This window comes from Anomalospiza imberbis, chromosome 7, assembly GCF_031753505.1.
Source record: "Anomalospiza imberbis isolate Cuckoo-Finch-1a 21T00152 chromosome 7, ASM3175350v1, whole genome shotgun sequence".
Classification (NCBI taxonomy): Eukaryota; Metazoa; Chordata; class Aves; order Passeriformes; family Viduidae; genus Anomalospiza; species Anomalospiza imberbis.
The window spans coordinates 1,303,350-1,328,935 of record NC_089687.1 but is presented as its reverse complement, the minus strand read 5'-3'; the positions used below and the strand labels follow the sequence as shown (position 1 = coordinate 1,328,935).

Below are 25,586 nucleotides of genomic sequence, written 5' to 3'. Positions count from 1 at the left end.
GAGGACGCTGCTGCTGTCGCGTTCCCTACGGATCAGCCTGGATTCCTGCCGAGCCCCCAGCACGTGCAGGAGTTTGTCTTTGATCCATGCCGGATTTCCCTGCTTCCCATGGAGGCCAGCCCCATTCCCAGGTTGGCGTGGCACAGAGGAGAATTCCCTGCTCCTGCTGCTCCCCAGAGCTGCTGTTTCTTTCAGGGCACCTCAGTCTCGTTCCAAGGCTGGAGCCGAGCTCCCAGCTGATGCCTGGGAGGGGAAAACATTCCCTGTGGGACAGAGCTCCTGCCCTGTGCCCAGGGATGACCTCTTCTTCCTGGTGGGTGCTGAGATGGGAGCTCTGGGCATCCAGGCGGGAACTCCTGAGCTCTTCCTGCTGGATTCCACCCTTCCAAGGAGCCTGATTAATGCAGGGGGTTAATTATGAGCCAAGTGCTGTTTCAGTGACCCATTTCCCAGCTGGAACAGTCCCAGCCTCTCTCCTCGTTCCCCTCTGGATGCTCTGGAGACTGGCAGCTCTTGTGTGGATTTGTGTTCATCCCTGTGGATGTGTTGTTCAGGTGACTTTGAGCCTGAGGTTTTGGGCTGAATTCCTGGAATTCTGTCTAGGTTGGAAAGGCAGAGAGTTCTGAGCGTGCTGTGGCAGGATGGGCCGTGCTGCTGGGATCAGGCTGGGTTGGACTCGATGACCTTAGAGGTCTCTTTCACCCTATAAATGATTCCATGATTTTATGGGGATTTGAGCTGCGGCCCTGTGCCCTCTGTCCTTGGTACTCCCCCATCCTCATCAGCACATCCATCCATCCTGCCAAGCTCAGCTGGCAGTATCCTGGAGCCTCCTGTGAGGAGTTCCTGGAATAAATCCTGTGAGGAGTTCCTGGAATGAATCCTGTGAGGAGTTCCTGGAATGAATCCTTGTCCATCAAATCCACCTTTTCCTTAGAAATATAAAATAAATGCTGTTCAAATACAGAATATCAGGCTCAGATTCCCCAAATAGCTGCTGGAAGTCTGGGAAGAGGCCGTGTCCAGGTCCTGCCCTAATTCCACAATTGTTGTTTGTGCCAAGTTGGTTTTGATGCCACATCATTTCCAAGGAAATTTCAGAGAAAGCCCATGGAAAGCAGGCTTTCTGCTTTGCTGTCACCTGTCCCTCCTGGGCTCTTCTCTACCATCTGTTGAGGTGGCATTTGAAATGAAGGTGTCGTGGGGCTGTTCCCTGCATTGGTCTGGAACACGGGCATTGAAGGGGGAATTGCAGCTGTGCCTTTGTCTTACATTACGTAAAAGGTTAAATACAGCTGGGGAAATAAATGGGATTATGGAAAAGGATTGAGCTCTTGGACTTCTGAAGCTGTCACAGGCCTCACTGTCCAAGGGGAACAGGAGGATGTGTTTATAAAATTGGTGTTTTGTGTGAGGTCTGGGTTGTGGGGTTTGGTTTGGTTTGGTTTCCTTACCCTGTGCCAGCTCAGTGTGGGCACCTGTTTCGGTAGGAAAACCACCTGGATTGGGCATCCCGGAGGAGATGAGGACTGTAAATCAGGATTCTTCCCTGCTGAGAGTGGATATAAGAGCAGCATGGCTGGGTGCTCCTCACTGCTGTCACCTGTGTCACCCTGGCAGGAAGGTGTGGAGCTCCCAGTCCTGCCCATGGAGCTGGGATTCCCTTCCTGCAGAGGGAATTTATCCCAGCCTCTCGCTCGGCCGAGTGGCTCCGGCTGGGAAAGCTTGTCAGCCGTCCTGGAACACAGACATCACACGTCCAGTGCTGTTTCCCACCCTCATTAGTGACAGAAAAGGACTCTAATTAGCTGTGCTGTGCCCGGCGTGGCTCTGGGTGTGCTGTTCCCAGGAGCAGAGCCAGGCTCCCTCCGTGGCGCCGCGGGAATGGCCGGGATCTTCAGTATTGTACATGCAGGTGAGCCTGGTGGGAAGAAATGCTGATGTGTGACTCCAGTCCAGAAGGCTGAATGATTTCTTTATTAGAACTATGCTATAACACATTAATATACCATTGAAAGGAGATACTAAACCACAAACCTACTTGTTCTAACTACCAAATCTAACTCCTCACAACTGGTGCCCCTCTCTGAGAGTGCAGCCACAGGTGGGTTGGATTGGCCATCAGCTCAAACCATCCTCACCAGAATCCAATCAAGCAATCACCCCAGGTGAACAATTCTCCAAGCACATTCCACATGGGAAAAACAAGGAGCGGGAATAGAAATTGTTTTTCTTTCCTCTGTCCTGCTCTATGAAAAATCCTGAGAGACAGAGAACAGTGCTTACCACACTTCAGAGCTGCCAGGGCCGTGCTGCTGCTCCTGCTCAGTGTGTCCTCCCTGCCTTGGGGGTCCCACATTCCCCCCGTCCCCATTTCCCCTGAGCGCTGGAGGTGCCTGGCTGGTGTAGGAATTTCCCTTTCCACTTAAAGCCAGAGCTGGAAGGACCCAGAGGAGGATGGATCCAGCCCCTGGCCCTGCACACACACCCCACCAGTCCCACCCTGTGCATCCCTGAGAGCCTCGTCCAAGCCTTCCCTGAGCTCTGGCAGCCTTGGGGATGTGACATTCCCTGGGGATCAGGGCCATCCCCCTGCCTGGACACCGTGCAGGAGCTAAATTTTAAGGAGCTAAGTTTTGCCAAGCCCCAACCGAAATCTTCCAATTTGGTCATTCCCTATGGAGCTGTGCGGCTGCCCCGGGGGTGCTGCTGTCCCCCAGTGCCTGATCAAAGGCAGAATTCCACCCTGGAAGTGTGAAATCCTGCTTGTGGGGCTGTGCTGGGGCGTCCCTGCTTCCAAAGCCACTTTGAGTGCGGTGACAGAAGGCTGAGCATATGTTCCAGAGGGGCATCATTAGGAGCAGTTGGTTGCAGCCTTGGTAATGCTGGGATTTACAGCCTTCCCGTAATCTCTGGTGCCTGTTGAGCTGGAGAAGACGTTCCCACAGGCAGCTGAGGAGTTGGAGCCTTCTGGAAGGATGGATCTGGCCCATGCCCACCGGCTCCCATTGGGAATGGGGGTGCTGGTGGCACCCTGGGATTGGAGCCTCCCCTCAGGGGATCTGTGGTGCTGGAATGCCATCCAAGAGCTCCGTTGCCATGGGAGATATTTGGATTTGTCCTGGAGCAGCTGCCGCACTGGCTGTGCCATCACTCCCCTCTCCTCTGGGATGCTGGTGTCACTGCTCCGTGTTGGTGGCAGCTGGTGGGTACAGCCAGATCCACAGCTCTCCTTTGGTGTGGGGCTCTCTTTTCATCTTTGTGCCCCAAAAATGAACCCACAAGTCATGCTGGCCATCCCCAAGAGGTTCCCAGGAAGGGCAGGTGAGGCTGGGAGGGGAGAATTCCCCAAAATCTCCAGATTGGTGACTGGGTCCCACACGTTGTGTGGGACCCAAAATTTGGGTCTTGTGGGAATGCTTCCAGCAGGGCTTCCAGACACCCTCACTCGCTTCTGGAGGTGCAGGAGTCACGGGCTGGTGTTGTGTGGAAGCCCTGGAGCTGAGGCATGATCCCAAGGGCAGCACAGCAGCCCCAGGAACACACGGCTCCCAGGCAGGGATCGTCTCCCCCGTGGGCCGGGAGTTGCTGTTGGCAGCGGGACCTGTGCCGAGGCTTGGAGGGGGAGCTGATCCCTTGCTTCCCAGTGCACCCCATCCAGGGAGCGTGGCTGAGCTCACACAGGAGAATTTGGCTGGTTTTTTTGGCATTCCTTCAGCCACGGAAGTGGGGACCTGCCGATAGCATCTGGGAGTTCTTGCAGATAAGGATAATGAAGTGTGGGGCTGATAAGGAAGTACCATTGCTGGGAAGAATATTTCTGCTTTGCCAACTCCAGCTAAAGGTAAGAGCTGTGTGTGATCCGGAGCACAGAACTTCCTCAGCTCTGTCTGCCCTGTGCTGTGGGATTGCTGCTGCTTCTCCCATCACCAGTGAGTTTCCCTGGAATCCCTGACAGGCTGAGGTGTTCCCAGCAGGTTGCTCAGGGCTGGATCCCGTTTGCCCTCTGAGGATGGAGCTGCCCGTGCCAGACTTGGATCATACTTAGTGGATAAAAGGGTTTTTTGGGTTTTTTTTGTACCGTTTCAAGTGGAATTTGAGGTATTCCAGCCTGGCCCGGTGCTTGTCCCGACGCCAGGCTGGGAGCTGGTTGTTCCTGGTGCCAGGGTGGGATTACTCCTGCTGCTCATCCCGGTCATGTGCCGGCCAGGGCTCATTTTCATTCCGTGCCATGCTCTGCCTGGGAGCCCAGGAGCTCTTTAACCCAATTCCCATTCCCAGCTCCCGGCGTGGGAAGCCGGGGAGAGCCAGGGCTCCTTTTACAAAGCTCTCTCCATGTCAGCACTTCCAAAGCCAGACGTGAAAATCCCGGGGTTTCACTCATGGGTGACACCCTTGCACACCGGTGCCACATGCCACAGGCACCTGCCCCCAGGGGAAGGACGTGGGGACTAAAATATTCCCAGGAAAACCTCTTTATAAATAATTTTTGGCTGTTTCTGTCTTCAAGCCTGAATCTGCTCAGTTCCTGATTGTTCTGACAGCCAGCCCAGCTCCTTCTGCCTGGGATCTGCACCTCACAGTCCTTGGATGTTCCCTGATAAATGAACCCAGCTTCCTTCTCCAGAACCATCCTGACAGTCAAATGAAGTCAGCCAGGAGTTAGGGACAGTTGTGCCTCAGGGAACCTGAGGAAGAGCAGGTGTGTGGAATAATTTCCCCGTTTTTGTGCCATCAGCACCATAGCTTGAGAGCTCTGGGCTGGGTGATCCATCACAGGTTGGATTCAGTGGTCTTGGAGGTCTATTCCAACCTCAGTGATCCCATGAGTCCATGATTTTGGCAGCACCCTCGGTGTGCTCCTGGCAGGACATACCAGTGTGTGGTGTTGCAGCACAGTTCTCCGTCACAATTCCGATTGTTTTGCAGTTTATAAACATTCATCAAAGGGAATTTTGATGAAATCCAAGTTTTGTCTGGTTACAGGCTTCCTGCAGCAGGAAGATCACGAGGTGGATGTCTGGGAGGGTGAGCAGGTGAAGTGTGTCTGACATGAAAAGATGAAATTAGAAACGTGTTTGTGGATAAACAAAGGGAATTGTAAACATGTGTTGCCATCAGGTGAGAAATCCTGAGGGATTCAGTTGTAAGGATGACTGGGATGACAGGAGCTGGAAAGAAATCTTTCTCCTCTCCCTCTCCCTCTCCCCTTCCCTTCTTTTCCTGAGTTTAGGTGCCTGCTTACATTGTCCACAAATTTGGGATTCATCTTCTCACAGAGATTAAAAATAGCATCCAGAACTGCCTCGGGAATGGGAGCCCAGCCAGCACAGCCACAGATTTATTTGGAAAAAGTAACCTAGTAGGGATTTTATGGGTGAGTTCAGACATTTATTGGTCTAGCACCTACCTTTGGGACTGGTTTTGGGACAGCCACAGTAAAAGTGCTTAAGGAATGAGCAAAGTGATCCCTCAGGAGGAAGCTCCAAAGTGGGATAAGTCTCCCCTCAGCCTTTTTCTCCAACAAACCAAGAGCCCTCAGCTGCTCCTTGTATTGCCCCTCCAGGGAAACTCAAGGAAAAAAGGATAAACCACCTGAGGTGCAGGGAAACTCAGGGAAATGGGGAAGAGACACCTCCCAGATCTAGGGAAATAGGAGGGAAGGGAGATAAACGCATCCAGATCCACAGAAACTCTATGAAATAAAGGACCCCCACCCTCAGATCCAGGAAAATAAAAGAGAAGGGGGATAAACCCCCTCAAATCCAAGAAAACTCAAAGAAAAAAGAGATAAACCCCCCCAGATCCATGAAACTTAAGGCAAGTGGGGATAAACCCCCCTAGATCCAGGGTAAGTTGAGGAAATAAGGTTTAAACCCCACTGGATCCAGGGAAACGCAAAGAAATAAGGTCTAAATCCCCCAGATCTAGGGAAACTCAAAGAAATAAGGTTTAAACCCCCCTAGATCCAGGGTAAATCGAGGAAATGAGGTTTAAACCCCCCTAGGTCGAGGGAAACTCAAAGAAATAAGTTTTAAACACCCCCAGTCCCAGGGAAGCTCAAGGAAAGTGAAGTTAACCATCCTGAGATCCGTGGAAATCCAGTGAAAGTGGGGATAAACTCCCCCAGATCCAGGGAAACTTAAGGCTGGTGCATTCCTGGGTCTGGCGTGTAAAATATCCGTGTCCAGGCGGGAGCAGGCAGGACGTGTGGGTGAATTTGGAATTAGGACACAGCAAAGGCCGGGTTTTCTGGGAAAGGAGCAAAGGGAGGGCAGACAGAGGCGTTTGCTCAGGGCCACCTGCATTCCCTGAAATCCTGATGCCTCATTCTTGGCAAATCCGTGGAGCCTTGAACGCTTCAGAAAAGATATTTCAGAAGGGTGACGTGAGATTTGTGTGCAGTGAAGCAGCAAAAAGCAAGGCTGGTGTCTGGAAATGCTGGATTTTAGTCACTTAAAATCACTCACACAATGCCCACGTGAGTGTGAGACACGTTTTTAGTGATTTATTGCCAGCCCAGACAGACAATGCCAGGGAGCCTTGGGGACAGTGACACCAGAGCGCAGGACACAGCAGCCCTGCTGCAGGAATTATTGCTCCTTAGGGCTGGAAAATCACAGGATTTGGGTTTATTTTGGCTTCCCTGCACCTCCTCTGCCGGGCTGGAGTGGTGCCTGCAGTAGTGAGACCTGTAAATATTTCCAATATAAATCCAAGTTTGTAACTTGCTCTGAAAAATTCCCTTGGGATTGAGGCTTGGTGTGTGAGAGCCTTTTCTGGTGTTTACATTTTTAGGTGTAATAGACTTCCAGATAAATTGCTTTCCCTGTTCAGCAAGTACTTGAGTTCAGCAAAGAGGGATGTAAATAATTTGCATTTTTTTAAGGAGTTCTTTTGATTTATCTGCTCCCTCTGGGCAGCGTGAGGGGAGTGCAGAGACCTGGATTGGCTGGAGGATGTTGGGAAGAGAAGGGAGCTCAGGGAAAACAAAAAAATTAAAAATAGGCTCCAAAGGCTCCAGTCCTGAGCATCTGAGTGAGTTCCTGGCTGCCTCCAAAGCAGCAGTTTTGTCTGGGACGTGGTTTTCCAAGGAGGGCTCGTGCTGACATTCACTGGAGACAGAAAACCTGGGACCAGGCCCCGGGCCAGGCTTTTTATCCCTGACTTCACTTATTTTTCTTGGTTTATCTGACCCTTAATATTATTCAAATGAAGGTTTTGTTCCTAGAGCAGCATCCATCAGGGTTTCCTCTGTCCTGGGACTGAACCGTGCCGGCCCCGTGGGTTGGATTTGCTCCTGGATTTTGTCTGTGTCCCTTTAAACACACCCCTGTGGTTTATTCTGGCTCTGGGGGGGATGTTTTCCATCTGTTCGTGTGGGGATGGTGGTAGGATTTTGCCACGTGGGGGTTTTTCGTGGGCACTGCAGTTGAAATCTCAGTTGGTGTTGCATAAGAAGCTCACTTGGAATGAAATCCATGGATTTCTGTCTGTATGTGAGGAGAGCGTTTGTGGGCACAGGTTGTCCAGGGAAGCTGTGGCATCCCTGGAAGTGTCCAAGGCCAGGCTGGATGGGGCTTGGAGCAGCCTGGGACAGTGGAAGGTGTCCCTGCCATGGCAGGGGTGGATGGGATGGGCTTTAAGGTCCTTCCCAATCCAAGCCTCTCTGGAATTCCATGATTCCTGGTGGGAAAATGCACATTATCTCTATCACAGAAGCGTGTGTCGGATAATTTGGGATCATCAACTGCCTTAGGAATTGCAGTAGGGTGACGTTTAGGTGTTTTGATGTGGATTTTATCCAGCTTTTCCTGAATGAGGTTGACTTGGCCGCCATCCCTGACCAGCTCATCCCTTTGGAGGGGAAGTGAGGGATCCTCCATGTGAGGGGAGCTCAGAGGGGTTTTGTTCCACCCGCCCTCTGAAAATCCCTTCTCATCCTCAGGAATATCACAGGAATCACAGAATCCCAGACTGGTTTGGGATGGTGAGTTCTTACAAAGCAGACCCAAAACTGACTCATAAGGCAAGTCCATACCTCCCACCTCCATACCACCGAGGCAGAGCAGCCCTTCCCTGGCCGGAGGGAGCCTGAGAACCAAATCCCAGCTCCTGAGGGGACCCAAGTTTCCTTCCTGGCACTGAGCTGCCCACATCCTCCCAGCATCCAAGAGCAACCAAATTCCAAAACCATTAAAAAGAGAATGAAAAGCAACATAAATCAGTTCAGATGGGTTCATGTGACACTGTCACCCTTGGCTGTCAGAGATGTGATGGCTGAGGCTGGAAACGTTCCCTCGCAATCCCTAAATTTAGCTGGTGTGAAAAGGAACCAGTTCAGAACGAGGAGGGTGCCCAGGCAGGAGCAAACCCAGGGCTCTGTGCTCACCCTTTGGAGCAGGGCAGCTCCAACTTCCCAACTCCCAGCCTCTCCTGGGACAACCAAGGGGACAGGGGCTGTTTGGTGGCTGCTTGGAGCCATCAGGAGTCACCGGTGGGATCTCCTGCCTCACCCTACTCACTGAATCACCTCTAACCTGAGGTTTACTACAGGTCTGCAGCACCTGGGCACAGCATTAACGGGTGCATGTGGCACCTGGGGACAGGGGCTGGAAGCGGCCTTGGCAGCGCTGGAGGAATGGATGGATCTGATGATCCCAGAGGCCCTTTCCAACCTATCCCAGGGCCCTCCAACCTGGCCTTGGACGCTTCCAGGGATCCCAGGGCAGCCACAGCTTCTCTGGGAATCTGTGCCCAGGCCTTCCCACCCTCACAGGGAGGAATTCCTTCCCAAAATGCCTCCAGCTGTGGTGCAGTGGGGTGTGCACAGCTGCCAGATGGGCTTCGGCAGCCGCCGGTCGGAGCTGCCGCTCGGAATTCTCCTTTTCCTCCTGAGCAGCTGAGGGATGAGCAGCACTGCAGTCCCACAGGTGACACATGCTCCACTTCCAGAGGGTTTGTAGGGAGCAGCATGAGGGGATGGGATCTTCTGACTCACAGCAAAGCTGCTTTTTTAATGGAATGTGGGGGAAAGTTCCAGAGAAAAACCGAAATCCCTTGGAGTATTTGGGATAATTGTAGGGATGCTTGGACCTCATTGCTCTCTGTGCTGCTGTGAGTCAGCACGGGAGTGGAAAAGATGTAAAAATTGCTGGAACCCCTTTTGTGTGTGTTTCCCAGCATTTTTGTGCCCTGCAGCTCCCAGCACTCGGGGCTGCCCCATGAATGGAATCGTGGGCACTGCCCACCATCTGTGCAATTCCCAGAACAGCCTTTGGAATACACATCTTGGTTCCTCGGGAGCCACTTCCTCTGGCATTTCACTGAAAGGGCTTTAATTTTGGATTTTGTGGTTTGCCTTATCAGCAGTGAGTGATTTAATAAAGCCAGGGGACGAGCTCAGAGCTTGGAGTGAGTCAGGCCTGGCTTGGCCTTTGAAGCGTTCCTACCATGGAGTTCTTTTCCAGTGGTGAATTAATGAGGTTTCAGCTTGCCCAAAACGTGAGGCCATGAAGCTGAGTCTGGATTTTTGAGAGGAACAAGCAGCTCTGTGGTCACTGCAGCCCTCGGTCCCCAAAACCTTCCCGAGGTTTCCTGGATAAAGTTCCCTCAGCGGGGTTGGAGACATCATGGCTCTCCCAGTGAGGCCCCACTTGCTGTGTGAGGAGAAGAGGCTTAGGATCAGAGAATCAGAGAATCCTCAAGGCTGGAAAAGCTGTCCAAGATCTCCAATCCAACCATTCCCCAGCACTGCCCCATGTTCCCAAGTGCCACATCCCCATGGCTTTAAATTCCTCCAGGAATGGGGATTCCCCTGGGCAGCCCATTGCAACGCCTGACCACCCTTTCCGTGAGGAAAAGTCCCTCAGATCCCGTCTATCCCATCACTCAGGGAGCGATCCCCATCCCTACAATGCCTGGATTAACCTCTGGGGAGAGCTGGGATGGAAATGCTAATTTATGATAAATATGCAAATGGCTGCGCTGATCAAGGGGAGCAGAGAGCTGCGCGTGGGGAGGGATGAAGGACACGGAAGGGCTCAGAAAAGTCATGGAAAACCACAGGGGTGGCAAAACATGGGAATCTGAGTGTCTGCCTTGCACGTGGGCATCGCCCACCGTAGCCCCACGGGGCAGGGACCCCTGGCTGTCTCCAGGCCAGGCTCCATCAGGATTCCAGGCTGGTGTTGTAGCGGGGCCAGTTGTCCATAAACACCCAGGAGGTGATGGTGTCCCAAGGAATATTCCCCCTTCCCTTCCACAGGATTCCTGGATGCTCCCTTATCAGCTGAGGAACCACAGGTTCTCACCACAGTTTTCTACATCCCAGCTCTCCCCTTCCAAAAATGAAGTAGATGTTCCTGGATGACCTCAGGCCCACAGAGATGCACGTGGGGAATCATGGATCCAGAATTCAGAAGTTTGCCTTGGGTTTTTTCCAGTCATTTCCCAAGGATGAGCTCCACACGCCGTGTCCTCTCTCCTCAGCAGGTCCCTCCATGCTGTGGGAGCTTCTCCTGCTCTTCCCTACGGATCTGGGGCATCTCCAGGAGGAGAAAGGCCGTGTGCAGGCAGAGCATTGGTATTTTTAGATCAAAGACAAGTTTAATAAAAAAAACAGGAGAGGAGAAGGAGGATTAGAACAATAAGCTCATTTAATTTTAGCCTAGCTTGGATTCCTCATAAAGTCAGGGAACTTGGAGCTCGCTTCAGTTGCCTCTGGCTTTCCTAAATAAACACACCGGAGCAGGGCTGGGAAGTTAAGTAGCACAGAAAATTGCAAAAAGTTGCATTTTAATATTCTAGGAGAATATGAAGGTCTGTTTTACAGGCCAGGCCCTGGAATTAAATTTTAATGCTGTACAAAAACCCCGAGGTTGTTTTGGTAGGCATCTCCTGGAGCTACACAGAGACTTTTTCTGCAGAAAGGGTCACAGTTAGGGCAGGCTGAGGAACCTTCTCCAGCCATGGCAAGTGAGCAGGGTTTGGGGCCAGGATCTGCTGCTTACGGAATTATGTAATTTCTTCTGGAATTTTTGTCTGGAGAAGAGCAGGCACAGGGGGAGCCTCATTGATCTCTACAGCTCCTGGAGAGGAGGGTGGAGTGAGGTGAACTTGGGGTCTTCTGCCATGTCCCAAGTGAAGGCATGACAGGAAATGACCCTAAGTTGCACTCAGGTTAAATATTGGGATTTTTTTTTCCCTGGAAGGGCAGTCAGGCATTGGAATGAGCTGCCCAAGGATGTGGTGGAGTCACCATCTCTGGGAGTGTTCAGGTGGTCTCTGGATGTGGCACTTGGGGACATGGTTTAGGGTCGATGGACTCAATGATCTTCAAGGTCTCTTCCCACCTGGATGATTCTGGGATTTTGGGGATTTTCCCCCAGGCTAAAGAGGCCTGGTTGGTGCTGCCCTCCTGTGCTGTGTCGTTGGGTGATCTGCTCAATGTGTGTTTCACCTGGGAACTGTGGTAGGATGAAGAATCACGGAGTCATGGAGGTTGGAAAGGGCCTCTGGGATCATCAGATCCATCCATTCCTCCAGCGCTGCCAAGGCCGCTTCCAGCCCCTGTCCCCAGGTGCCACATGCACCCGTTAATGCTGTGCCCAGGTGCTGCAGACCTGTAGTAAACCTCAGGTTAGAGGTGATTCAGTGAGTAGGGTGAGGCAGGAGATCCCACCGGTGACTCCTGATGGCTCCAAGCCACCACCAAACAGCCCCTGTCCCCTTGGTTGTGATGGGAGTTGGGAAGTTGGAGCTGCCCTGCTCCAGCCTCAAAGGGTGAGCACAGAGCCCTGGGTTTGCTCCTGCCTGGGCACCCTCCTCGTTCTGAACTGGTTCCTTTTCACACCAGCTAAATTTAGGGATTGCGAGGGAACGTTTCCAGCCTCAGCCATCACATCTCTGACAGCCAAGGGTGACAGTGTCACATGAACCCATCTGAACTGATTTATGTTGCTTTTCATTCTCTTTTTAATGGTTTTGGAATTTGGTTGCTCTTGGATGCTGGGAGGATGTGGGCAGCTCGGTGCCAGGAAGGAAACTTGGGTCCCCTCAGGAGCTGGGATTTGGTTCTCAGGCTCCCTCCGGCCAGGGAAGGGCTGCTCTGCCTCGGTGGTATGGAGGTGGGAGGTATGGACTTGCCTTATGAGCCAGTTTTGGGTCTGCTTTGTAAGAACTCACTGGATATTAATAAAAGTTAAAAATACTTCAGGCTCTGCCTTGAAACAGCCCTGACTGAAATGCAGGAAAAATCAGGATTGCAGCTCGTCCTGGTGGAGGCAGTGAGATAAACCCTGGAGAGCTGCAGGCAGAGTGCTGTGCTGAACCTGAGGGACTGGGAAGTGTGACAAATAGGCTGGAGAATAAACTCGGATTGGGAAGTTCCAGGTGAGGTTAGGGAGTCCTTGAAGCCTGGAGTAAGAGCAGAGCTTTGATGTGGGTGTGTAAATCTGAGTCTGAGTCACGAGGACCGAGACTTGTTTGAAGTGTTTTAAAACCCTGATCTTTTCCCTGAGTGCTGTTGGGAAATCAGAAACGATCCAGGTTTGCTTTCCCATCTCTCTGGGAGCAGTGGAAGGTGGGAGTAATCCCAGTCAGAGGGAGGACAGGAGGAGAAAGCCAGCTGGGGATTAATTCTCAGGAGTTTCTGTGCAGTGGCTCATGGAGGAGGAGTGGCAATTCCCTTCACCCTCACCTGCCACATCAGGGAGTGTCCAGCCAGGTGAGGTTTTCCTGGGATACCTTTATTCCTTTCAAGGTCAGCAGTGCCTTTACGGAAGTGGGGAGTTTAACCCTTTGCTGGGATGGTTTTTAATGTCCCTTCCTCCAGCGCTGGTGTTGGTCGGACTCCCCTTCCCTTGCCAGGCTCTGCTTTCCTGCCTTCTTCCATCCCCATCCATTGGATGGTGAGGACATCCCGCATTTTAGGGCTTCATGAGCTCCTACTGACACATCTGGGGCCGTTCGTGGGAGCAAATGGATCAGGAGCACTCTGTGCTCATTCCCAGCACAATTAATGTCAGGATTCATTAAGAAAAGGGATGCGGACTTGAAGGTGCTGTGATCAATAAGAGCAGCAGCCCAATGCTATTAATTAGCAGTGCTATTAATTAGCAATGCTCATGCTTTTGAGTCAATTGAGTTGCTCCTACACTGGTTTTCCAAAACATTGGGCCTTTTAATCCTGAGGAAAACGAGGAGTAAGTTGGAAAAAGCACAGCTCAGTCATTCCACCACTGGCACTGGAGTTGGTGCTGGTGTGACCTGGGCTGCGGGTGGCACCTGGAGGCATCTGCTGGTGCTTCCCTGTCCAGCTGGGTGCTTTATCCTGCTCTGACACGTGGGGATGTATTTCAGCATATTCCCTGGATAATGCTGGCTGCAGGAGCACTTTGCCCTCCAAGGCCTGGGGCCACCAGGTGTGGTCACCAGCAGCTCCCTCAGTGCCCTTTTTCCCTGGAAGGGGACAGCAGGACAACCCCAAGGGACATGTTTGAGACCAAGGACAAAGCCAAGCCGTGGCGGTGGTGGTGCCCAAATCCTGCGGGTCAGTCCACAAATGAGATTTTTAGTGCCAAAACCTGGAGTCGGAGGCTCCGCCAGTTTGGATGGAGCTGGGCTTTGTTTCATAGGTTAAAAATCCATAAATTTCCTTGTTGCACTCTGGTTTTATTTTTAACTCTTCAGCAATTTAATATTTTGGAGGTCTGCTTGTACTCCCCCCAGTTTTCCGTCTGCTACTGTGATTAATTTAAGGCCCAGCTTTATCCAGCCAACCCAGAGCAAACCAAAGGAATGGAAACCTTACCTAGATCGTTTGGCACGTAGCAGCAGACATGAATAACTTTGGAATTCGGGGGGGAACAGCGAAGTCCCGTGTTCCTGGAGCCAGGATGGGGTTGGACAGGAGCCCTTGCAGACAGCAGGAGGCTGTGCAGGATCCAGCTGTGGTTCCTCCAGGTTTGTGCTGGGAGGTGTTGCTGAGCAGTCGGAAGCGGAGGGCTCCGGTTTCCTACAGCCTCTCCAGGCAGGAGGACGTGCCAGAGCTTGGCTTTCCCCCCCTCCCCAGGCCTGGAAGCACCATGAGGTAGTGGAAAGTTGAGAGTGAGGAAGGTGGGACTGATCTCCCGAGGCTGGGGGAGGAAGGAGAGGGGCGAAGCTGCGGAGCTCACCCGGGCTCGGCTGCTCGGCCAGGGGGGCAAAACAGCCTGGCCAAAAATTTATTTTTAACCTGGATTGTGCTTGGGAGGAGCCATCCCTGGCAGGGCCAGCCAGGGATGGGGATGAGGATGGAAATGAGGATGGAGAGCAGTGGGGCACGAGGTGAGGCTGCTTCAGCTGCGGTTCCCACTGACAGAAAAGGGTTTTATGGGATCCTCACGGGAGCTGGGGATCCACTTAAAGGTGCAGCTCTTCCTGAGCTGCCGGAATTCTGCTCTGCTGGCAAAGGGTCTCCAGCTGCTCAAGCGGGTGGTGACACAGGGGACACAGGCAGGGGTTTGGATCGTTCTAGGAAGGGAATAGTTCTGCTCTCAGAAGCCTCCAAAGCCCTAATTGGGAAAAGATGGGAAGGGAAACCACAGGACATAGACCTGTCATTAACTAAAGAGCACTGGGATGTGTGAAGCCCAGGGTTGTAAGAGCTGGAAGTGGCCAGGAGACGTTGGTGAGTCATTCCAGGGATCCACAGGGAATGAGAAATCCAGACGACCCGTGTGTCTGGTTGGGTGTGACTGCAGTGAGCCTCCTGGAGCCAGCTCAGTAGCTGTGCCTCAGCTCCTGCTGCTGTGCCTGGAGTTAGGGACCTGGGAGAGTGCACTTGCATTTCAGGAGCCACTTGGGGTAGTGCCGTGCAGGGATGTAAAAAAACCCTACTGCTTCCCAAGGAGGTAAAAATATTGTGGTTTAGGACCCCGTTTTCCAGCAGGGGGTGGCTGTTGAGAGTAAGGAAATCCTTAGTCCAGGTTTCAGAGAAGATACGGGGCAGAATCCTGGAATATCCTGAGTGAGAAGGATCATGGATCCAGCTCCTGGCCCTGCACAGACACCCCAAAATCCCACCCAGGGCACCCCTGGGAGCGGTGTCCAAACCCTCCTGGAGCTCTGGCAGCCTCGGGGCTGTGCCCATTCCCTGGGGAGCCTGGGCAGTGCCCAGCACCCTCTGGGGGAAGGACCTTGGCCTGAAATCCAATCTAAAATTCCATGGCACAGCTCCAGGCGTTCCCCAGGTTCTGTCTGGGATCACAGAGAGCAGAGGTCAGAGCTGTCCCTCAGGAGGAAGCTCCAGACTGGGATGTGTCCCCTCAGTCTCCTCTTCTGCAGCTGAACAAGCCAAGTGACCTCAAATGCTCCACATCTGTCCCTTGCAGACCCTTCCTCATCCCTGTGCCCCTCCTTTGGGCACTCACTGGCAGATCTAGACCTCCCTCAGGCTGTGCAGGTAACCAAGGTGGTTCTTTCCTTCCCAGTTCCCTCCAGCAGAGCTCAAGCCAAGGACTGGAGGGACTGTGGAGTGACCCCTGGTCCTGTCCGTACCATGGTGACCCTTTAAATCTCTTTTTGGGAAGTGAGTAGGTGCTGGGTTGCGCACGGGGAGCCGAGCCTGGCTGCACAGGGAGGATTTTCCCTGTGGGAGAGGGCAGGAATGTCTGCAGTGAGCTGCTGAGGGCCCTGGAGTGGTTGTGTGGAGCACAGCGAAGCGCTTCCCGCCGCAGACTGAGCTCAGATGGCTTCGTTTGGCACGGAGATCATGGAGAGACCGTGCTGCCTGGCTCCTGCTTTCCCTCTGGCAGGCTCTCTGCCCTGCTGAGCCCTGCCAGGTTTCCAGGCAGGTTTCCTGTCCCGGTGCCAGCCGGGGTGCCTAAGCTGATCAGCTCCAAGGAGATCAGAGCTTGACGAGGGCTGCATTGCAGGTAAACACTGGAGCTTTTCCTCCAGCTGAGAGCCAGCAGAGCTGTGAAATATGGCTCAGGAGCGAGGAATGGCGCTGGAAGAACCCTCAGGAAAAATACCAAGAAGTGCATGAAATGATAAGCGGAGCTGATAAGGTGCCTGGTGAGAGACTGAGAGGAGAAGCAAGCAGAGATATGATCAGAGCCTATAAATACTGTCAACATGACAGCAGAGATGAGCAGGAGAAAGAGTCATTGTTATCTGATGGAAAACAAGCTCTGGGAGGAGCAGCCATGGGAGCAGGAGGTGTGGAGGGGATCCCCAGGAGCAGGAACACTCCGTGGCCAGGATGGAGCAAATCCTCAGCTGTCCCTCATTCCCAAGGCTTGCCTGGCTGTCCTGGTGCCCACCAGTGTGGTCAGCACTGCATCCCCTGGCACAGAATCGCCCCTGGCACCTGTGATCCTGCCAGGAGCTTCCTTAAATTCTGGTTTTCCAGGTGCCAGTGAGGTGTCCTGGTTGGCTGATCCCAACAGGTGCTGCTTGCCCACATCCTTCCCTTCCCTGGGATGGGGTTTGTGCAAGGACACAAAAGGAAGGAAGGGAAGAGGATGGGTCTGGGATGGTTCCAGGGACCCCCAGGACAGCCTGCTGGAATAAGTCTGGAGGCTGTGTGTCACACAGCTGGGGAAGGTGCTCCTGGAGTGGGATTTCAGTCCGAAACTCTGATTTATTTATCGATTCCTGATTTATTGCTGTGCCCGGTGCCACCGGGACCGGCCGGCTCCTCCTCACTGGGAATGGACTGCCAGAGGCCTGTGGTCCCCAGGGGTTAACTGGGTTAACTGGGGCCAGTCTGGGAACTCCAGCTGGAGCCCAGGAGATGCTGGAGCCCAAGAGGTGCTCAGCAGATTCTCCACCCACCACTTGGCCTTGCTGTGCTCGGGGCCGGGCTGATCGGGATCCTTCCCAGACCTGGTGTTTGCAGAGCTCTCCAGGTGCTCCTGGGTCCCATCCAGGTGCTCCTGGGTCCCATCCACTGTTCCTGGGTTCTCCAGGAGCACAAGCACGACAGTTATGCTGCACATTCTGGGACAGGGCTCTTGGGAAAGCCGCCCTACCCAGAGCTGTCCTGGAAGGAGAGCTCACATCAAAGGAGCCAGGAACGATAGGGATCAAATAATTGCTGCCTCTCCCCTTCCTTCTGCCTCCTGTCACTCACAGTCTGGGATTGTTGTCTCTGGGGGTTGGGCAGCAGCAATCCTGACTCCAGGATCTGTGTCATCCAGATAAGGGGGAGTGTGGTGACTCTTCCAGCCGGGATGGCTGTTGGAGTAAAGTGGAGTGGCATTTCATGGTGCTGTTTTCATGCTGACTGTCCTGCAGCCCGGCGTTTCCCTTAGGAATGTGCTCAGGGGAAGGGAGTGGGACCTGGCTGGGGCACAGAGTGGCTGTGGCAGCTCAGGGAATCCTGTCCTCTCTGCTGGAGGGAGGTGGATGGTCACAGAATCCAAAACCTGTTTGGATTGGAAGGGACCCTAAAGCTCATCCCACGGGCAGGGACATCTTCCTCCATCCCAGGCTGCTCCAAGCCTCAATGTCCAACCTGGCCTTGGACACTTCAGGGATCCAGGGGCAGCCACAGCTGTTCTGGGAAGCTCTGCCAGGGCCACCAGCCTCACAGGGAACATTTTTTTTTCCTAAAAACCCAGGAACTGGAGCTCAGGGCTGGCCCTCAGTCGCTCACCTCGTGTGTCCCAGCTCTGCCCTTGGGTGCCTCGTGATTCACCGGCGCTTTTGGGGCCAAAACCAACACGGGGAGGGAACGTTCCTGAGCGGCTCTGGCATCAGGAATTCACAGGAAACAATTCGACAACCGCAGCCACGCTGCCTTGGTTTGCTGCAGCTGGGTTTGGCCGTGGTGGATCCCTGACAATGTCGCTGTCTTTCCACAGAATGCCATGAACCTGCCTCCCGACAAAGCCCGGCTCCTGCGGCAGTACGACAACGAGAAGAAGTGGGAGCTCATCTGTGACCAGGTGAGGAGCCCCTGGAGAGCCTTTGGGAGATGCCTCTTCCCAGCTGCTCCATCCCCAGCATCCCTGGGCTGGGCAGGACCGTGCAGGGCCCCTGTTCCCAGGAGCTTCAGACACTCATTGCTTCTGCTCCCTTGTTGGAAACTGCTCCTAGAGGCCTTGCAGTGGCAGCTGCAGCCACCCCAGCCCATCCTGGGGTTCTGTCCTTCCCTGATTTGTGTCACGGATGTTTCTCCGTGTCCCAGAGGGCTGTGAGCTCTGGGCTGGAGTCTGTGCTGGCAGCAGGTCAGGCAGAAGCTCTTTGATCCCAGCCTGGAGGTGCCAGTTCCCAGCTCACAGAGGGAGATCCCTGTCCCCTCTGATGTTTCCATCCTGGATTCCCTCTGGCTGCTCAGCGCTGCTGGTTTTGCCTTGCACAGGCTCAGCCTGACCTCAGAGTCTTGCAAACAAGAACAAATGAGCAAATGAACAAATGAACAAATGAGCAAATGAACAAATGAGCAAATGAGCAAATGATCAAATAAATGAACAGATAAATGAACAAATAAACAAATGATCAAATGAACAAATAAACAGATGATCAGATGAACAAATGATCAAATGAATAAATGAACAAATGAACAAATGAGCAAATAAATGATCAAATGAACAAATAAACAAATGATCAAATAAACAAATGAACAAATAAACAAATGAAAAAATGAACAAATGATCAAATGAACAAATAAACAAATGATCAGATGAACAAATGATCAAATGATCAAATGAACAAATGAGCAAATGAGCAAATAAATGATCAAATGAAAAAATAAACAGATGATCAGATGAACAAATGATCAAATGATCAAATGAACAAATAAACAGATGATCAGATGAACAAATGATCAAATGATCAAATAAATGATCAAATGAACAAATAAACAAATGATCAAATAAACAAATGATCAAATGAACAAATAAACAGATGATCAGATGAACAATTGATCAAATGAACAAATGAGCAAATGATCAAATAAATGATCAAATGAACAGATAAACAAATGATCAAATGATCAGATGATCAAATGATCAGATGAACAAATGATCAAATGAACAAATGATCAAATGATCAGATGATCAGATGAACAAATGATCAAATAAACAAATGATCAAATCAACAAATGAAAAAATGAACAAATGAAAAAAATGGACAAATGATCAAATGAACAAATGATCTCAGTCCAGGCAGTGCTTGGCTGCCCACGTCACACGCCGTGGTGATGGCTGGAGCTGTCACCTCCAGGGACAGGAGGCTGAGCCCCTGTTCACCTCCAGAGGCTGGGAACAACCTCGGATTAGGCAGTGCCAGATGCTGAGGCAGCTCCTCGTGAGCTGTGCAGGGTTTGCAGCAGTTAGCAGGACGTGATGGATAAGCGAGAATGGCATTCTGGGGGGGAAAACAAAATGTGCCCAAGTGGGATCTGAATTTGGGAGGCAGCAGGGAAATGCCACGAAGTTCAGCAGTAATGGCTAATGAAAATCACTGATCCAGCACTGGGAAAGTGGGATGTTCCCTTGGATGTAAACTCAGCAGAACCAGGGTGGGAGTTGGGCAGGGGGTCAGGGACGCTGGGATAAAGACGTTTATGGGACATTTCCTATTCAGCTGTTACAATGGTGGGCTGAGTGATACAATCATGGAATTCCAGGCTGGTTTGGGTTGGGAGGGACCTTAGAGCCCATCCAGGTCCAACCCAAGGGACGCCTTCCACCATCCCACATTGCTCCAAACCCCATCCAGCCTGGCCTAGGGCACTTCCAGGGATTCAGGGGCAGCCACAGCTTCTCTGGGCACCCTGTCCCAGGGCCTCCCAGCCCCCACAGGGAAGGATTTTTTTCCCAATATCCCATCTAACCCTGCCCTCTGGCAGTTTAAATTCATTGCACAGGTACCTTAAAGTAAAGCTTATTGAAAATTTGCTTTTTTTCCCCTGAGTTTCCTGTGCAGAGAATGTAAAGCTTGAGCTATTTAAAGATTCAGTTCACTGAGACATTGAAAAATTGCAGGGACTGCTGCGAGTGATTGCAGATTGCCCTGGATCCCTGGCAGTGCCCAAGGCCAGGCTGGACAGGGCTTGGAGCAGCCTGGGACAGTGGGAGGTGTCCCTGCCATGGCAGGGCGGGGATGGATGGGCTTTAGGGTCCCTCCCAACCCAGTGCAGTCTGTGATGCCAAGATCTGTGTCAGGGTGTTCCCAGAGCTCCCTGCAGAGGTGTGAGCTCCGTGCCGCGTTCCTGCTGGCAGCAGCACAGGCAGGAGCCCGTTTGATCCCAGGCTGGATGTGCAAATTCCCACCTGGGAGCTGATCCACCCTTTGCAGCTGCTGCTGATTCACTGCCCAGCTCCGGGCTGAGATAGCAGGCGTGAGCCGATGGGGAGGAAATTCACAGTCTGGAGTAATCTCCTTGCACAACTCCGAGTCCACCCCCGGGCTGGGATGAGTCCCTTCCCGGGATGAGTCCCTTCCCGGGATGATTCCCTTCCCTGGGATGAGTCCCTTCCCAAGATGAATCCCCTCCCTGGGATGAATCCCTTCCCTGGGATGAATCCCTTCCCTGGGATAAATCCCTTCCCTGGGATGAATCCCCTCCCTGGGATGAATCCCTTCCCTGGGATGAATCCCTTCCCTGGGATAAATCCCTTCCCTGGGATGAATCCCCTCCCTGGGATGAATCCCTTCCCTGGGATGAATCCCTTCCCTGGGATAAATCCCTTCCCTGGGATGAATCCCCTCCCTGGGATGAATCCCTTCCCTGGGATAAATCCCTTCCCTGGGATGAATCCCTTCCCTGGGATGAACCCCTTCCCTGGGATGAGTCCCTTCCCTGGGATGAGTCCCTTCCCTGGGATGAGTCCCTTCCCTGGGATAAATCCCTTCCCGGGATGAATCCCTTCCCTGGGATGAATCCCTTTCCAGGGATGAATCCCTTCCCTGGGATGAATCCCTTTCCAGGGATGAATCCCTTCCCAGGATGAATCCCTTCCCGGGATGAATCCCTTCCCTGGGATGAATCCCTTCCCTGGGATGAATCCCTTCCCGGGATGAATCCCTTCCCAGGATGAGTCCCTTCCCGGGATAAATCCCTTCCCGGGATGAATCCCTTCCCTGGGATGAATCCCTTTCCAGGGATGAATCCCTTCCCTGGGATGAATCCCTTTCCAGGGATGAATCCCTTCCCTGGGATGAGTCCCTTCCCTGGGATGAATCCCTTCCCTGGGATGAATCCCTTCCCTGGGATGAGGGAAAAAAATATATAATAGATATATTCACAATATATAAATAGTGCCCTGGAATATATAAGTCTTATATATAATATTAATATTATTACTACTGTAGCTATATATTTAAAAAATATATAATATATATATTCACAATATGTAAATAGTGCCCTGGAGTAATGGGGATGAGGGCACTTCCAGGAGTAGGTGTTATGCAGGATTTTTTTATTCGAAATGCAAATTTAGACTCCTGTTTTCCCTTGGTTTCACCCACTATGCCATTTTTGCCTGATTTTTCCTGTAAATCAATGAGAAAATGAACTCTTTCTCTCCTGTGCTGGTTTTCAACTTAGATCTGAAAGAAAAAGGTGTCCAGAAATTGTATTTTTCTAAACAATCTGTGCAGCAGATCCTGAATATTTGGAGTTAATTGGAGAATATTAGGAGTTAATCCCCAAAAAGGAACTCTCACTTTTGAAAAAATTAGATTAACAGAACTGGGGAATCATTTTCATGGTGATTATGACAATAATAATAATAACAACAGCAACAACAATAATGATTAATAACAATCTGCCGTGAATAGGATTTTTTGCATTGTTTGAATCGCTGTAAGGGCTGCCGGGCTGGTTGTGGAGGACTCATCCCATGCGGAATTTTCTCTTCCTTGGTTTTAAACCTTCCAAATCGTTGTCCTCAGGGCTTGCTCCGACCGCTCTGGGTAAGGTGCAAGGAGGAGGCAAAGAGGAAAGCCAGGCAATCTGTTGTCCACTCTGCAAGGGGTCAAGGTGGCCATCCGAGGGGTTGGGCTGGGGAAGATCCAGGCAGGCACAAGGATGCCGTTTCCTGGCCTGGAAATCCAGGAAATGGGAGCCTCAGAGGCTGTTCTGGTGTCCTGGAGGCTTCTGTCCAGCTGAGTGCCAGGAGGTGCTGCAGAGGGACGTGCAGAGAAGGGCTTGGGGACATCCTGCAGAGTTCTTCCTTGCCCTCTAATGGCACGTGGTGGCAGGGGTTGTCACCAGGGCCTCGCCCTGGGACGCGCGGGAGGTGTGGGAGCAAGGGATGAAGAGATCCACAGGAAAACTGTGAGCTTTGCACCCAAAATCTCCTCCTGAGGTGCTTGTGGAGCTCTTCCTTTCCTGAAGAAGCTCCAGGAGAAGGCAGGTGCTGGTGTTTTGGAGGCTGGTGGCCAGCGTGGAGCTCTTGGGGTGGCCTTGGTGAGTGGGGTCCTGCTCAGCTTCCAAGGGGATCTCTGCCCACGGGATCCATGGATGGCTGATGGAGAAGGGCCTGGGCGAGGAGCAGGGTGTGCTGTGCCATTTTTTGTCACAAATTCCTCAGTGCAGCCCGGATTTCTCCTCAGGAATGTGCTGAGGGGACGGGGAGCCCTGATGGTGCCTTTGACCCTTTCGCAAAGGAGAGCCAGGGGTTTCTGCCAGTGTCCAGCCAAGGCTTTTCCATCACTTTGCATGCACTGCAGAAACCATTTACAGCTCTGGTTTGAGAGCCTTTGCTTAAAAAACCTGGTGTATTCCAGGGAATCTGCCCTGTTGGGGTAAACACGGGGTGGAAAATCCCGTGATTTACTGAATTCAGGAGAAGCTGGACTTTGGCACGCTCGTGGCTTCTTTCATCTGAGTCACCCTGGGAGAGGAGGCTCGGGGAAGATCAGACAAGGAGGGATGGAGAGGTCGGAGATAAAGGCACGAGGAGTTCCCAGGCTCAGCGATTTGGGATTGGGAAGGGCTGGGCACCCCTGGGGCCGGAGGGAGCTGGTGGTGATCCTGGGGGAATGGATCATTCTGCAGGGATGAGCAGCTGCTGTCCCCTCATTCCACGAGGACACTTCCACAGTGACACGTTGTCCTGCTGGTGGGAATGGCTGGATTGCTGGGGCGGGACCGAGCCACCCTCTGGATCTGTGGGAGATGGGGAATCCTGCACCGTGTTCATGATGCATTTGAGACACTGCTCCCCATCTCCTTGTCCATCTCCTTCCCCACTGATCCCAATCCGTGGGGCTCCACAAACTTCTTCAGGAAAGGAAGAGCTCCACAAAGACCTCAGGAGGAGATTTTGGGTGCAAAGCTCACAGTTTTCCTGTGGATCTCTTCATCCCTTATTTCCACACCTCCCGTGGGTTTATGCACTCCCAGCACAGCCTGTGGGATCCTCATCCTGAGTTGAGGGCTTCCCCGGCATCTGTGAATCCCAAGAATGAAACAGCTTAGGGAGGATCATGATAATAATGGGAATAACATATGGGCCAGTGCAGAAAAATGCCCTGAATGGCTTTGGGAGCCAGGGGTTGTTGGAAAAGGCACAATTTCCTGGTTCCGGAATGAATATGTTTTCCAGAGCTGGGTGATCAGGAGATGTCAGGTTCTTTGTAGGACCACGAGGAAGAGGAAGTGCAGAAGTCCAGCAGTTCCTCTTGGCTGCTGAAGCAAAAACCCCCCAGCCCCCCTTTTTTTCTGCATCTGTCGGAAAAGGAAGTGCTCATTCTGGGTGAAAGAGGCACAGGAGAGCTGCTGTGCTCCTGCTTTTCCCTGAATTACGGAATCATGGAATGGGGCTGGGTTGAAAAGGACTTCAGAGCCATTCAGTCCCGCCCCTGCCATGGTGGCACACCTTCCACTATCCCAGGTTATTCCAGCCTGGCCTTGGGCACTGCCAGGGATCCAGGGGCAGCCACAGCTGCTCTGGGAATTCCAGCCCAGACCCTCCCCACCCTCCCAGCCAGGAATTCCTTCCCAATTCCCAATATCCCATCCATCCCTGCCCTGTGGCAGTGGGAAGCCATTCCCTGTGTCCTGTCCCTCCATCCCTTGTCCCAAATCCCTCTGAGAACTGAATCCCAGTGAATTCTCCCCATTTATTCCCCCACAGGAAGGTGCAGGGCCCAGCTCATCTCATTGCTCTCCTGTGCTGCTGTCCTTCCGTTCCCTCTGCTGCTCCATCCTGGCTTACAACTCCCCTCCTCAGGGATTTTCCAAGTCAGAAAGGACCTTTATCCTTGGGAATTAAGCTCGTTTGCTTTGTAGCTGGCTGACAAAGGCAGTGTGCAGCCACTGCTGCTCCGTGCCCGTGTCCTTTCAGCCCGCAGATAACGCTGCAGCTCTCAGCAGTCACGTAGTGGAGATAAAAAGGGCTTCACCAGGATTTAGGAACTTTGTTGTGTCTGAATGGCTCAATCCAGGGAAGCCACCGTGTCCCAGTCGTGATGTCACCCCACAGCATTTGCTGAGCAAAGTTTGGCCGCTCCAGTCCGGACTTCGGGCGTTTGGTGTGCGTGTGGTAAAAATGCCCGACCTCGTCGTTGAGATGGTGTTAAATCCTGGGCTTGGAAGCAGAGCTGGCCAAGGAGTGGGTGGGAATTGCCAGAAGTGGAGGGGAGGAGCTGACAGGAAATAAAAGCAGGGATTTTTAACTCTTTAATTATGGTTTCTAAGGCACAGCAGTGCCTTGGGAGGTGTGGGTGTTGGGATGCTCTCCAGGAGGATCGTGAGAGCATCCTGGTGGATTCCAGGAAGATCAGCCTGCAGCCAGCTCCATTCCCAACCCCTGGGAGCTCCCAGTCAGATTTTTGGGAAGAGGGTGGCTGTGACCAGACATCCAGGGTGACTTGGAGGCCTCACTGCGCAGCCTGGCCCTTGCAGCTTATTAATCAGCCTCTAATATAAAACACTCCGAGCTGGATAAACCCAGACAGGAATCATAGCCAGGAAAGGGCAATTTTAAAGGCTAATCCCTCCTAGCTTTCCAAACCAGCAAAAAAGAAACACTTGAGGGGGCTGTAAAAATGTTTCCAGGCCTAGGAGATGTTTACCACAAGTAATTTTTGGTCACTCCTCAGGTAGGAGCATTGCTGGTGTTTGCTGTTCATGGATAACATCTGGAAAGTCCTTTAACCCAAATAATTCCATTCCACAAGAACGAGCACCGTCTTTTTAAATGAAGCTGCTGCAGAGATTATTACATAAATACATAATTACAGCCAGGTTTGAAGAAAACAAACAAAAACATCCAGTAGCTGCATCCCAGACTCTTAAATGTGCTCCTTGAGTCTCTTGAAACGTTTCATTTCGAGGATTCCAGGCAGTTAAAGCTGGCGGCTGGGAAAAGCTCCTGTCACTTCAGCAGACAAGGGTGGATTATGTGGGAAGAGGAATTAATCCATAAGAGCAAAAGAGCTTCTCTGGGGGCTTGGACTGAACACCGCTCTGTCAGCAGCAGAGAACCCCCAGAAAGCGGGGAGTAAATGGGAGAGGGAACGTGGAGCATGGCTGGGATGGGACGCTGCTGCCGGCAGGACGTGGCAGGGGTTGGAATTGGAGGATCCTTAAGGGCTCTTCCAACCCAAACCACTCTGGGGTTCCAGGAGATCTCTGTCTG

General features: G+C 52.3%; 1 protein-coding gene across 8 annotated transcripts in view; it reads left to right on the top strand.

The window, feature by feature from the left end:
* FMNL2 (formin like 2) overlaps nucleotides 1-25,586 on the top strand; it is a 119,497-nt gene that overhangs the window by 48,910 nt on the left and 45,001 nt on the right. For all 8 annotated transcript variants that reach the window (XM_068195067.1, XM_068195064.1, XM_068195066.1 and 5 more), the window contains exon 2: nucleotides 17,853-17,936. In XM_068195067.1, the coding sequence (XP_068051168.1) occupies nucleotides 17,853-17,936 (84 nt within the window). The remainder of the gene's footprint in view (nucleotides 1-17,852; nucleotides 17,937-25,586) is intronic.